We start from the raw sequence: 13,731 nt of genomic DNA, 5'->3' as shown, positions 1-13,731 counted from the left end.
GTTTAAACATGTGGCTGCACAACCGGAAATAAGTATACGCTATTGTGCGACTAGTCGCATACACAATAATGCGACTACTACATAACCGTATGACTTACCTTTAGCTGCGTACGCAAAAGTGCGTCTCTGCAGTGCGCGCAAAAATGCGACTCAGCCGAGTGCGCAATACTATTGGCACCCTTTTTAGCGTGAAATTCTATCAACAAAGGAAAACAAACTTTTTCCTTTCTTGTCCCTGGATTCTAGTCAGCGTACCTTGACTCACACGATAACGGGTAGCGATTTCTCAGCATCAAGTGGTTGCAGTAAACTGTGTGTGACCACACTTCACCCTTTGGTGAGAAATTCATAACCGTATGTTCATCGTGTGAATAGGTAAATGACGTCACTCTGCAAGCCCCCAACTAAGGATAATAAATTTAAACCTCTATACGCTCCTGCCTATACCTTCTAAAAACCTGCCTATACATTCTAAAATTGACGCTATTTGCGTACGCAGTCATACAGTAAATAAATGCCTTCAGACTTTGAGAAAATGTGTTCCAACACACAAAGGTTATTATTCAAGCAAAGTACAGATAGTTACACGCTGTGATCTAAATACAATTTAGCGCAAAGAAATTATACAGACCCATGGTACAGTTATACATACGCACGCGCTCTGGGACCAGATTCCGGCATCAACAAGAAACCTCCATCAACAGCATCAGCATGAAGACTGAAGAATGGGGTCAGAACACACATATATATACCCTTACAGAAATAGACTATACAATAGAGAGGTTTGTTGCGATCCCATTGGTTCTCCATCACGGTGCTTCTGTTACAGGGCATTTAACAGGTCGATTCAAATGGACACAGACCAGCCTCCAACAGCCTTTTGTCTCTGTTTTCCCGCGTCATGCAAACCTAAGCTGTTAATTTTACAAAGTACATTTTGGTGTTTTAACTCTCTACGGTCCATAAGTTGAGAATGCATGTTGCGATCTTCACATCGATGATACCGGGAAGCTGTTGAGAAAGTGCAGATCAGTACAACACCAAACACGGTTTACTTATCTTGTATTAAACCTTAGATACCAAATAGCCTTTATTTCACAGCGTTAGTAATAAATGGATAAAACTTGAATCTTATACTTTGAAGCTATGGAACCTTTTACGTGAATGTGCAGTGTGTAAGTATTAGGGGTTTGGGAAAAGACGCTAGTTAACTTGGGGCAGATGCGTACGCACGAAGCTAATAAACAGCGTTTACATGCGGGGTATTATGCATTCGCTACTGTGTGTTATGTTAACAGCACAACTGTGCGTAATGTGCGGTGTTTATGCATGTGAGTCTATGATGGATTTAATATATATATATATATACACATATATATATCATTCCTTACTAACATTTTTAAACTGCAATGCAATGTGTTATGGGCAGTGAACTTCACTCTCAAACATGTTGGAGACCCCCCGCCGATTGCTGGTGCCATCCTGTCTGACAGTGATTTTAAAAGCTTTCTTCTGCCTAATTAGGATACCTGTGTCAGTTCTTTTCAAGCAGATTTCTTACCATTGTTCATTCAGTCAAATTCAAGTGTCTGGGCCATATTACAATTGCCACAGCTACACCTGTCCACATGTGGGGTCTCTCCATTTACATGCAAAAACACCCACAGTTCCTGGTGTATTGTCTTTTCTAATTACTTTTCTCAGGAAGCTGTTTTTTCTAGTTGTTTTGGTATTTTTCTATGCAAGGTTGTCCCCAGAATGGGCTTGTCATGGCTTCTAAAAGGATTACCAAAAACATTGCCATCTGTACTTAGCTCGTGAGTTGTAACTTAAAATGGCGCTGGACGGCCATTCGCACAATGGCGTTGTGCAGATTCTTATTTTTAAGATGGAGTCTGGTTTCCATTCGCAAGATGGCGTCGCTCCAAGCTAATTTTACACTGATTCTGTCTCAGCTACTAAACCAGCTTCGACAATACTAACCTAACACCCTAACCCTAACCCTCCTTAGGGGTGCCTAACCCTAACCTCCCCCCCATGTGCCTAACCCTAATCCCCCCTCTAAGTGCCTAACCCTAACACCCCCCTTCTCCGCTGCCTAAACCTAAGTCCCCTGGGGGGTGTCTAATCCGAACCTCCCCCGGGGGTCCTAACCCTCCCTCCCCCTAGCTTAACCCTAACCCTCCCGCGGGGGTGCCTAACCCTAAGTCCCCCCCCCCGGGTGCCCTAAACCTATCCCTCCCCCCCCCCACGGCTGTCCGCTTGCGACACCCATCATCCCTTCGATCAGGATTTCACCCTCGCCGGTATATGACAGTTGGGAAGCCGACTGCCGGTATTAAGGCAGCTGGTTTCCCGATTGTATACCATTTTATAAAGCTGCAGATCTGTTTGCTCTCTTGCAGGATGTTTCTATAATTATATTTGTGGGAATAGTCTACACATACTTTTATTGATTAATATTGTAAACTTATTTTAAAGTAAGCCATTGGTGGTAACAAAGAAGATTTGTATATAGCAGTAGTGACATTCCTGTCCCATATTTTTAAAGTACACAGCCATTTGACAAATGAGCAGTTTATACAATTTTCAGTACAAAACTATAATTTAGTTATCACCTAATGTCTTTTTGTTATGTATTGTGCATTATTCTAATTGTAAAACTATTAAATTTTCATTGAAGAACATCAGCCATTTATAGAATTTTGAAACTGCATGTAATTTTTACATTGTAATGCTGATCTACTAGTAGAATTTGTTTTTATTGTGTTATTATTATGTTTTCTTTAAGAGTTGAAGGACGCCATAGAGGAAGTCATGCCAGAACTCCATAAAGACAATGTGAATGTATTTTATTTAACGGAAACTCCCATTGGTGAGGGGGCTGAAACCTTCCTTGACAAAGTTAAAGCTGCATCATGTGACTCCGTTCCGAAATCCTTAAGGTCATTTGTCAGTGCAGACTCCCTTGCGATGTACATCTACACATCTGGAACCACAGGTAATTAAAGGTCTGAGCTGACAGTGATTAAGGGGTTTATTTACTAAACAGGTTTTCAAAGCTTTGATCGCAGGATTTAAAATAGCAATAAATGCAAAGCAAGCCTGACTGAGCATTAATTACTAATGCCATTTTATATTTAGTGGTCAAAGCCGCTGAGAATCATAAGGTAGTAAAAGCCGCTGTTTAGTAAATAAGCCCCCAAATCTCTAACCATTTAAAACAGGATTACTCTTCTGCAGAAAAGAGAAAAGAATTTCCTCTAACAATAGAGTGGTCGCCAATATCTTCAGTCATGACAGGCTCTTGTATATGTTACATATGTACACATGAAATTATCTTTTTGCCCAGTAAGAATGGGCTGTGCAGTGTTAGATTTATACCAGTTGAACGGTCCCAGAAACATCCCTCAGGCTTATTCATGTATGCAGATTTGCTCAGATCTGTCCCTTTCGCCCCCTTATGGCTGGCAGGATGGAATGAGGGTCTGAATGGGCAGTCTAAAGACAGGCCCAGTAGAGTAAGCACAAGCTAACGTAATTGTGAACAGATGCAGACGTGCAGAGTGACGCACATAGGCCTGTCAAAGCCACATCAACTCTGAATTACTGCGGACTGTTGCAGATACTGTTGATAATGATGACACTTGTAAGCTTTAGCTAGTCACTGCTGATTGCAGATTTACAGCTGAATCTGATAAGTGCTTTTGTGCTCTATTGCTCATGCATATATTAGGTGAGTTGTGGACCACCCCTTGCTGTTGAGCCGCATGTAGTTCTTCAAACTTGTAAGTGTGACTCCCAGCTGCAGATGCTCCTGGAAGCACAAAAGAAGACTCACCAGGAGCAGCCAACGTCTACATCACATGATCTCAGCATACACAACATACCAGAGGAAGAGGAAGGTGTGTGTGTGGCAGAATCCTTGGACTCTAGGAGGTATATTTACTAAAGTGCGAGTTTTTAGAAGTGGAGATGTTGCCGATAGTAACCAAGGAGATTCTGGCTATTTTCTTCACAAAGGTGCCAGATAAATGTTAAGTAGAATCTGAGTGGTTGCTAAGGGCAACATCACTTCTTCTAAAATCCACACTTTAGTAAATCTACCCCCAGGACTAAAGATATGTGGCAAAGGTGTGATGAAGAACATGGGAGATGTGAGAGGCATGTGAAGAAAGTCTGAGGCTTATGAGGGGAGGTCTGATGGGCATGTAAGGGTGCATGTGATGAGGTTATATGGGCATGTAAGAAACATGATTGGAGTCTAAGGGGTATATGAGGAGTGCTGATGGGCAGAGCCACCAAGACACTGGGCAGACCAGCAGTAGGGGCATGGCTACACCCTGTCATGGACTATGTTACTATGGGCATGCAGAGGGGGAGCATGGTCATGGTGGAGCGTGGTTACGCCTCACAATGCACTCTCAGGTTCCTAACAGTACATGCAACAGGCCTGTGAAGAGGTCTGACGGGTTGGCCAGCCCTGTAATATTTGTATTCTCTCTTTAAGAGCTATTTTAGTAACCTTTTTCTATAATCTGCTCTTCTTAGATTTCAGATATTGCAAATCCTAGAGAAACATACTTTTAAAAATAAATAGGTCAGCTGTCCACAATGTAGAAGTTTAGTGCTGAGTGGTATAGATAAAATAATCCTTCTGTTATTTTACAGAAATATATATATATTTTTTATTTACTTTTTATCAGAAGAGGTGAACCAAATGTAAGAAGAACACTTGTAAAATAAATCATTATTATGTGGTAGTAAATATAATAATAATAATATGGTTAAGAAAACTGTTGTCTCCCGATAAATTGGTTATATGATCTGTTATCAGTTTTTACATTTGCACATCTGTAGGTATAATTGCAATTGTTTTACCGTTTATTTTTCTAATCAATTGTAGCTTTAGAATATTTTTAGTTTTTAGAATATTTCTCTGCTCTTTGTTCATGACATCATCTATTGCTCTTTTTATACTTTTCTTAAGGTGTTGCTCAAATAATTGTCTGAAATCATCTAAATCCTTAATTTCCTTTTTTGGAGCAGTACTGTAGATGATTTCATAACCAATTCACCACAGTGATTCAAAAATGCTTCTCATTCATCAATACTCATAGTTTATTATTATCAAATTGTAATACTAAATACCATCTTATACCAATAAGTGGTGCACACATTAGACAATATATTGGGCGATTTTGTCGTTTTGAGGCGAATTGGACCGACATATCATCTAATGTGCACGCATAATCACGTGCGTCATTCATCGTGTTTTCAGTTCTGATGTACTGCACGTCAGATGGGACGATGACGTGAATGATGTGGTGCACATCGTGTAGTGTGTACGCTGAACCGGAAGACCACAAGATATGTTGGTTCAATCTTTCCTCTGAAGACATCACCTGAGCTGCCAGTGAGCTACACGATGATTGCATTATAGCGTGTACAGGAGAAAATATTAATTGGATACAATACTCTGCATGATATATCATGCCATCGTTTGAAGGATTGCATAGTGTGTACGCTCTATATCGTGTGTTCTGGGATGAAGTGGAATCTCATTGTTTACATGTCGTTCTGATGTGTACCCGGCCTTAGGGAACATTCAAGCATTGAAATATTGTATTCTTTACTAACACATACCACCGAAGAGTGTTAAAGAAATTTCTTTAACCATTACCCAGTACTATGTTCACAAAAATATAAGGTGTCCATTGTGAAATCACCTGCACTCCTGGGGGGACTTCCCATCTTAAATCTCGTTGTTGTATCCCCACCCAACGGTGCTTGATGACATAAATTGCATTGTAGCACTGCGAGGGAGTGGGTCCATAATGACACAAGTTGCGACGCCATGTCCCCACTACATTCAACTTGGATCTTCCTTCCCATCAGTCTCTCCTGTTGAAGGAGGGCAGTAACAGAAAAGTAGGTGGTTATGCCGCAAGGCTTCTTTAGGTGACGCCCACTTAAGGGACTTTGGAAACATCACCAATATAGCATACAGAGCCTAGTTTTGTGGGTTACCAGATTAAACTAAAGGTTAGAAAGTGGAACTGCCATTACTGATGGGGGGTGTGGATACTAATGGGCATTCCCATAAATTGAACCATACACAGACATTGCAAAATATATACTACTAGTATAACGTACTCGGGTCATCTCAGTCTCTCCACCACCACCCTCGCTCTGCTCCGTCCCACCCTCCATTCCACCACAGCTTTGTCTCTGCCACTCCACACCATTGTGCCAATGTGCTGGATTGTGAGAAGTAAATTACTTAACAAATGGTGGAATGACACTGCATGCACTTCTTTAAGGCCATGGGGGAGGTGTATCAAATATTCTAAAGAGAACAATTGGAGAAGTTCCCAATAACAACCATTTTAAAGGTTATGCATGATCACTTTTCAGTTTTCATAAAACTCAGGTGACCTCACATAAAACTTCAGTGGTAGTAATAATAACCTCTGTTGTTATGTCTCAACAGGACTTCCAAAAGCAGCTGTTATAAATCACAAACGCCTAACATTGGCTAGTGGCATGTTTGAACTGTGCCACGTCAGGGCCCGGGATATTGTGTACATTACCCTTCCATTGTACCACAGCTCAGCTCTGTTGATTGGAGTTCACGGATGTATCTTTAAAGGTAATATTTTTTACTGCAATAGTTGTAAGTGAGACAACCTAGGAAATCTATTTGAACATGGAAGATATTTACTGATAATTGTGTAAAAATAAAATAAATGACTGGCTAACATTTTATGGATTGTTTTTGTATCTCTAAAAATGACTTAAAAAATAGTAGTATCTATAGGAAACGATTGTCCATACAGAAAATAGTGGACTTTAAGCCTATTCAGGCACAAAACCAATGGTTTGGCAAATGTTTATGGTGTGAAATATAAGCATTGTTAGAGGTGGGGGTTTTTAAATTTTCTGTAACTGGTCTGTTTCTTACTGGTTGGCAAAATGTTGCCACTTTCTATTAATGACTGGCAGTCAGTTTGCTCATGAAACGGTAAGGCTGATTTAGTGTGAAAGTGCAGTGTTTTGTGATATGATGTGATTACTTTTATGGAAAAAAAGAGTCCCCAGGGCATATTTACGCTGAAGATTGTCCGACGGTGGAAAATGCCTTAAAGCACCTACTTCTCATGAAAGTATAGCAAAGCCTATGTATTATTAATTGAAAAAACATACAGGAAACAAGTGATTGGTTTATATTTTCCTAAATATGTACTCTATTCTCTTTATCAATTCTCTGCAACAGTAAGATGGCAGCCTAAGTTGGTAGGGCGAGTATAAGAGTGACAGTTTTGCAGACTTGTGGAAATTCTCTGTATGTATTGGTTGGAACATTCACACCAGAAAGAAGAATACAGATGTGGGCCATCCGGTGCCCAAAATGCCGCCTCCCCCCCCCCCTTCTGCATAGAACCGCATGGGATCGTCAGTCGCTTCTCCTGATCTGTTCTACATGCAGAAACATCAGGAGAAACGATGAACGACCCCACGGGAGCGCACAATGCACGATATCGAGCGTACACACCGAACGATATAGCTGTTCTATCATTCTAATCCGTCGGAACATTCACTATATAGTACAATGTGTAGAGGCCTTTAGCCAATATGCCATGCAGTGCAAGGCGCCTTGTGCGAGTGAGCCGCCGGGTCCTGTGACTTGGCTTGTTCCAAGCGTCTTTTTCCTGTTTTTTTCTAAAATCTTAGTCACAATCAGACGCAACAAACAGTTTCAGGAGACTGTACTGATTAATGTAGTATGTGATAGTGACACCTTTGCTTTCTGATGCTTCAATGTACAGAAACTTTATTTTATACAATATTTGTAATAATTGCATGAAACAATCTTCAGGCTACATGTATAAGGAGATGTAGCTAGTTTGCTGACGGACAGGATGCCGGCTGTTGAAATCCCGGTGTCGACACGGGACTAAACATAGGCGTTGAAATCCCGACGCCAGTTTAGATCCCGATGCCGGAATCCCGACTGTCGCTATCCCAATCGTAAGTACACTGGCGCATCTTAGCTGTTAGCCGTGCGGAGGGGTGAGGTTTAGGTATAGACACCAAGGGGGGTGGGGAGGGTTAGGCTTTGGAGGGGGGAGCTTAGGGTTAGCAACACTGGGGGGGTTAGGGTTAGGCACCACTGGGGGGGATTTCGGGTTAGGCACTAAGCGGGGATGGATAGGTTTAGGCACCAAGGAACGAGGGTTAGGTTTAGGCACTAACGGGGAGGGTTAGGGTGCGTGATGGGGAGAGTTAGAGTTAGGGTGCAAGAAGGGAGGGTAAGGGAGAGAAAGGCGGAGGGTTAGTATACTTACCCGACCCCTGTTGGGGTATCGAGCATCGAGATGCCGCTGTCTGCATTTTGGTAGCAGGCATCCCGACTGCCGGTATTTCATACGCAACCCGTGTATATGGTGTATATGAAACATAAATTAATTTTGTGTTTTTAGACTTCGGTTCAATTCCAAAATATCTCATTATGGGGCAGATGTACTAAGCTCTAGAAATTGATAAAGTGGAGAGTGATAAACTACCAACCAATCAGCTCCTAACTGTCATTTTTCAAACCCACCCTGTAAGATGACAGGAGCTTATTGTCTGGTAGTTTATCACTATCCAATTTATCACTTTCCAGAGCTTAGTATGTGTATGAAAATATTCCAAAATCTGCAAAACTACAAAAACACTTCTAGTCTTAGCCTTTTGCATAAGGGATACTCAACCTGTACAACTGTAAGCATCATTATTATGTTTACAATTTTAGTGCCGACAAATGTCAAATACTTTAAGGAGCATTTTACACTTGTCAGCATCACGATGCCAGTGTATTGGGGTCAACCTAGGTTTTGTCAATATTATGAATGTCGACAAGACCACTACAGAACGGTGGCCTAGAGGTCCTCAACAAACAGGTATACCCACTTTATGTGCATTGTTTAAAGCTTAGTAATAGATCAGTTAAGTGATGGAGCAGCAGCTACTTACAAGTGTAAAAATTATGAATGAAAAACATAAAAACTATAGTGGCAACACACACTATTGGGGCCATTATTTAGGACCTGTAATTTCTACCTCTCCGATCATCTAAGCCTATTCCGAATTTTGCAGATTTGGAGATTTGCTCTGGGTTTAGCCAAATTAGCAGGAATCTGATTAATCAAACAAAGTAAGGGCAAAATAAATTGCCTGAAGCATTTTAAATATATAAAACTCAGATTACCGTAATATTAAGCGTTGAAACTCCAGTTTTTAGTTATAAAAACAGCAAAAGAAGATGGTTTTAATTTGTAACAGTCTTCTCTTATGTAAGTGATTACAAGCCATTGTGTATATGCCCATTTACTTTTATTTAGTTTGCATTTTTTTATCAATTTGCATAAGAGTTTTGGAAAAGTTTTTATTTCTTTTTGCTTTTTTTGTTTACTAAATTTGGCACCCAAAACAAATAAAAGCACTTCTTGTCTGTACATATTGGTAGCAGCCATTCTATTGTCTGATGGAAAAATTAATGGAAATGCATCTTCTAAATACTAAAGGTAACAAAAAGTAGGAATTTGGTTAGTCATGACTAATATGTAAAGGTTATTTTGGTTCAAATGGTTTCATGACACTCCGTATACAAAATGGCTGCTTTTATTCCCTGTGTGTATATGTATATATGAATGTATAAATTTGTGTTTTGTATATGCTGTATGTGCGCATAATAATATGTGATCGAATAATATAGCATATCGCGCAGTGATATTGGGACTATCAGTATCCTGAAATCAGACTAGTTTATAAGTTTGATTTTGATGCAATCTGTCTTGTTTAGAGTTTATCATTCATTGTGTGTTCTCATTGCTCTCAGGTGCCACTATAGTCTTGCGTAAGAAGTTTTCAGCCAGCCAATTTTGGGATGATTGCAGAAAATATAATGTGACAGTTGTGCAATACATTGGGGAGGTGCTGCGATACCTCTGCAATGTCCCTAAGGTACCTTTTACCGTCTGGTGCAATGTATGCCTTTAATAATAGGATTATATATGTGAAATACTTTTTGTTCAGCTGAAGGAAGCCAGTCAGTACAGCATCCATATAAAGTGTTGTTCGAAAATAGATATCTTATAAACTTTTATATACTGCATTTTAACTACTACAACCATCATTTTACATGTGCATAATCACAATATCTGTTATGCATTCACAATATCATTTAGATTCTGTTTAGCAATTTTGATATTTTTTTAACATTACTTTGCTATTGATTCAAGTTTAATCAAAAAAATTGTTAATGTTTTGCTACATAAAAAATAAATACAAGTCAATGAAATCAAGTATCTAACTACAGTCAACAACACTTTATCATTATAAATATAAGAAACAGTCCTAATTATTTACCATGCCCATCTTTGAGCTATGCTTTAGGGCCATATGTACTTAAAATGGCGGAAGTGCTGTGATTTCTTTCATGATTATCCCCATTATGCACTAAATGTAACTCGCAGGGACAACGGTAGTGCTAATCGATGTCGCTGCGAGTTACATCCCTGGAGTATGGTAAATAGGGGTAAGACTACAGTGCCTATTGACATTACTGGGGATTGTGGTCTGCACCAATAGTTAGTTTTTTGCAGGAGATTTCTGTGAAATCTCCTGCGTTAGGCTGTTCTTGCATAGACGGGATACATAAAATTTGGCAGAAACTGTAACTTTATCAAATACCAGTTTGATAAATAGTGTTATTAATTTCCTATTAAAAAAAATAGTTTCTTAACTGTTTTACATATATAAATTGAAGTCTAATGGTGCCTTAGATTTGTCAGATGAACGATTTGAACGATTTAATCAACGATGAATGATTTCTGACAGTATTAAAATGAATGAAATCATTAAAGTCTGGCTGCAAACACATCAGATTTCAGAGATCGTTATCTGACATGCGGAAACGCGCATCATTCATCAATGCATGCCCCACATGTCAAAGATATGAACGATTTTTACAATTGTTATCGTTCATATCTGAAAAAAAATCTGACCGTCTGTATGCACCATTAGGTATGTCCCTATGGGACTCCTCATTTAAGATGATCACCAAATAAAAACTAATACCATTAACCCCAATATTTACAAACTGTATTTTCTGGATTTATTTACTCCTTCACCACAGAAGCTGTTCTGACCCAAATTTGGCAATCTTTGGACTGGTTACATTCCAACATCAATATCAGTATTTTCTCTTTTTTTTATGCATTACCCACACAAATTAGTTTTTTCCCCAGAAGTTTTTGAGTTTTAGAAAAAATACCGTTTGTTTGCTTATTCATCCTGACACCGCAAATAAAATCTACCCAAAATGTCCAAAAAAGTGTTTTATTAAAAATGTAAGAAAGTGAACTAAAAGCAAATGTTTTTTTTTTTTTTTTTTTTAATACCACCAAGAAATATTTTGTTGTTCTTGCATTGGCAATAATCTGCTTTTCCTAAACCCCAAAACAGGATTCAATACATAATTAATTTTGTACTTCTAAATAATAATGCATTTTTTACTAGTTTGATTGAAATGCATAAAATGCCTGGAATAACCAGATAGCCCAACAAGGCATAAAATTTTGAAAAGTAGTCAACCTAATGCGTCAAAGAGGTCAATCCTGAGTTTATTGATGCCAAAATGGGTGAGATCTGGGCACTAGAACTGTTACATTTTTAGACTTAATGCTTTCTGTAGTATAATGACCCCCTCTTTCAAATTACAGGAAACTCGAATGTATAGATGTCAAGATAGGGGAGACAAAGCACATTTAGTGCCCTCATCCATACCCTGGTTCTATGGGTATTTCTGAACTGTAAGGTGTTATTATCTAGTGATCACCCAAAAATAACCACTAAAAGGTCATCTGAAAGAGGACTAAAATTAGATTACCCTTTATCCTGATATCGTCCCCCGCCCTGGACTTAATATTCATTTCTGCAGTGTAGGTGGGAATTGTCTGGAGATCACTGATTACCAGACAATTACTACTAAGGGGCACATTGTTCTGAACTTAATGCTTGGATATTGCAAGGAGTTACCACTGTGCATGCTCTGACTTCTTCATTCCTGTGTGAATGTAATTTTTTCCTTTATACAGTACCTTTGAAATTCCTACCTGCATTGCCATTGCTTTTTACCATAGCTTCACATCTGTGAAATTTTAAGATTGCTTGTTTATTTTAGCATTTTGTTTCTGTACCCGTACCATCTCAATCCCCATGCTATATCAACCCTGATATTCTCATTTACATCTCTCCCCTTAGCTCTGTCCCGATCTCCTGTGCACTATAGATGCCAGATATGTCTGTAATAAACTGGTCCCCACACATGATCTTTTCATCTCCAAGTCTCTGAAACTTGGATTTCCACTTCAGATGCCCTCTGGTCTGGTGGCCTTGCATTCTATCATACTCCCAGCCCCCCACCCCCTTCCACCGTCCTCCTATCCTCCTGCTGCTCCTACTAACACATACCCACAGAAATGTCCCTTTCATTTCCTTTCATTTGAGGCTTATGCTAATCGCCTCTTCCAACCTGTTCACCTTTGTGTAGCTGTCATGTATCACCCCCCTGGCCGTATCACCAATTTCTTTGATAACTTTGGTTCCTGGCTCACCCACTTCTTCTCTTCAGACTTTCCCACCCTCATCTTATGTAACTTCATTATCCCTATCAATGTCCCCACTGACCACTCCGCTTCTAAACTCCTTACCTCACATCATTTTTTGGTCTCTCTCAATGGACCTCCTCATCCTCCCATGTGAGTGACACTCACTTGATCTCTTCTTCGCTTACCATTGTTTATATCTCTGATTTCCTCTTTCTGACCATCTTTCAATTTATCCCTCACTCCCTCTCCACCTCTGCCTCCCAAAGCTACAGCATAACCTTGAAGCTATTGACATGGCCTGACTCATTGATGTATGTTCATCCAAGGATGAACGCACATCTCTGATGGTTAGGGGCAGGACCCATTCTGTGCTTGTGCAGAACATGTCCTACGATGTCGCTCGCAGACTTCCTAAGCCACCGCATGATTGACATGCTGCAGCGTGTGGGGGGCAGAGCGGGGGCGTGCCTAGTCACTGTTCCCAGAAACAGAGTCATGACACCTCCGTTTTCGAGGGGGGACGAGGCCAGGGTCTGCGTCAGCAGATGCAGATTTCTGGCCTCTTGCATGTTCAGGCATCGGCCAGGCTGCGGGAAGCTTCAGCTCCAAGCTTCACTCTTTCCCTCTCATCAGGCACTGTCTCCTTTTCAATTAGGCATGCCCTTGTCTACCCCAGTGATTCTAACCTCTCTTATGGCTGTCCTCCTATCTCTCTGATCGTTTTTTCTCTCTCTCCTCTCATGACTCCATATCTCCACGCTTCAACTACTAGTAGGTGTCCCTCAAGGCTCTGTTCTTGGACCTTTTCTATTCCCTCTTGACAAATCCTCTTTAGATGAGCTAATCAGCTCCTTTGGCCTCCAATATAATCTCTACACTGATGACACTCGTATCTACCTCTCCTCCCCTGACCCTACCCCCTCACCTCCTTACTCGTATCTCCAGCTGTGACTCTACTATTTCCTACTGGGTGACCCAACACTTTCTTAAATTTAGCATTTCTAAGACTGAGCTGATAATCTTCCAACCCTTCCTAATAACCTCACCTCCCTCAATTTCATTAACTAATGACAGC

At 40.2% G+C, this 13,731-nt stretch overlaps 1 protein-coding gene across 1 annotated transcript in view; it reads left to right on the top strand.

The window, feature by feature from the left end:
- The window catches only part of SLC27A2 (solute carrier family 27 member 2), a 73,784-nt gene that overhangs the window by 48,504 nt on the left and 11,549 nt on the right, over positions 1-13,731 (top strand). The window contains exons 2-4 of the mRNA XM_088472988.1: positions 2,792-3,001; positions 6,494-6,652; positions 9,884-10,008. Of these exons, the coding sequence (XP_088329114.1) occupies positions 2,792-3,001; positions 6,494-6,652; positions 9,884-10,008 (494 nt within the window). The remainder of the gene's footprint in view (positions 1-2,791; positions 3,002-6,493; positions 6,653-9,883; positions 10,009-13,731) is intronic.

This window comes from Taudactylus pleione, unplaced genomic scaffold (assembly GCF_031769625.1).
Source record: "Taudactylus pleione unplaced genomic scaffold, aTauple2 ptg000129l, whole genome shotgun sequence".
Taxonomy (NCBI): Eukaryota; Metazoa; Chordata; class Amphibia; order Anura; family Myobatrachidae; genus Taudactylus; species Taudactylus pleione.
Note: the sequence above shows the minus strand (reverse complement) of the source record. Positions and strands in the feature narration are given on the sequence as shown.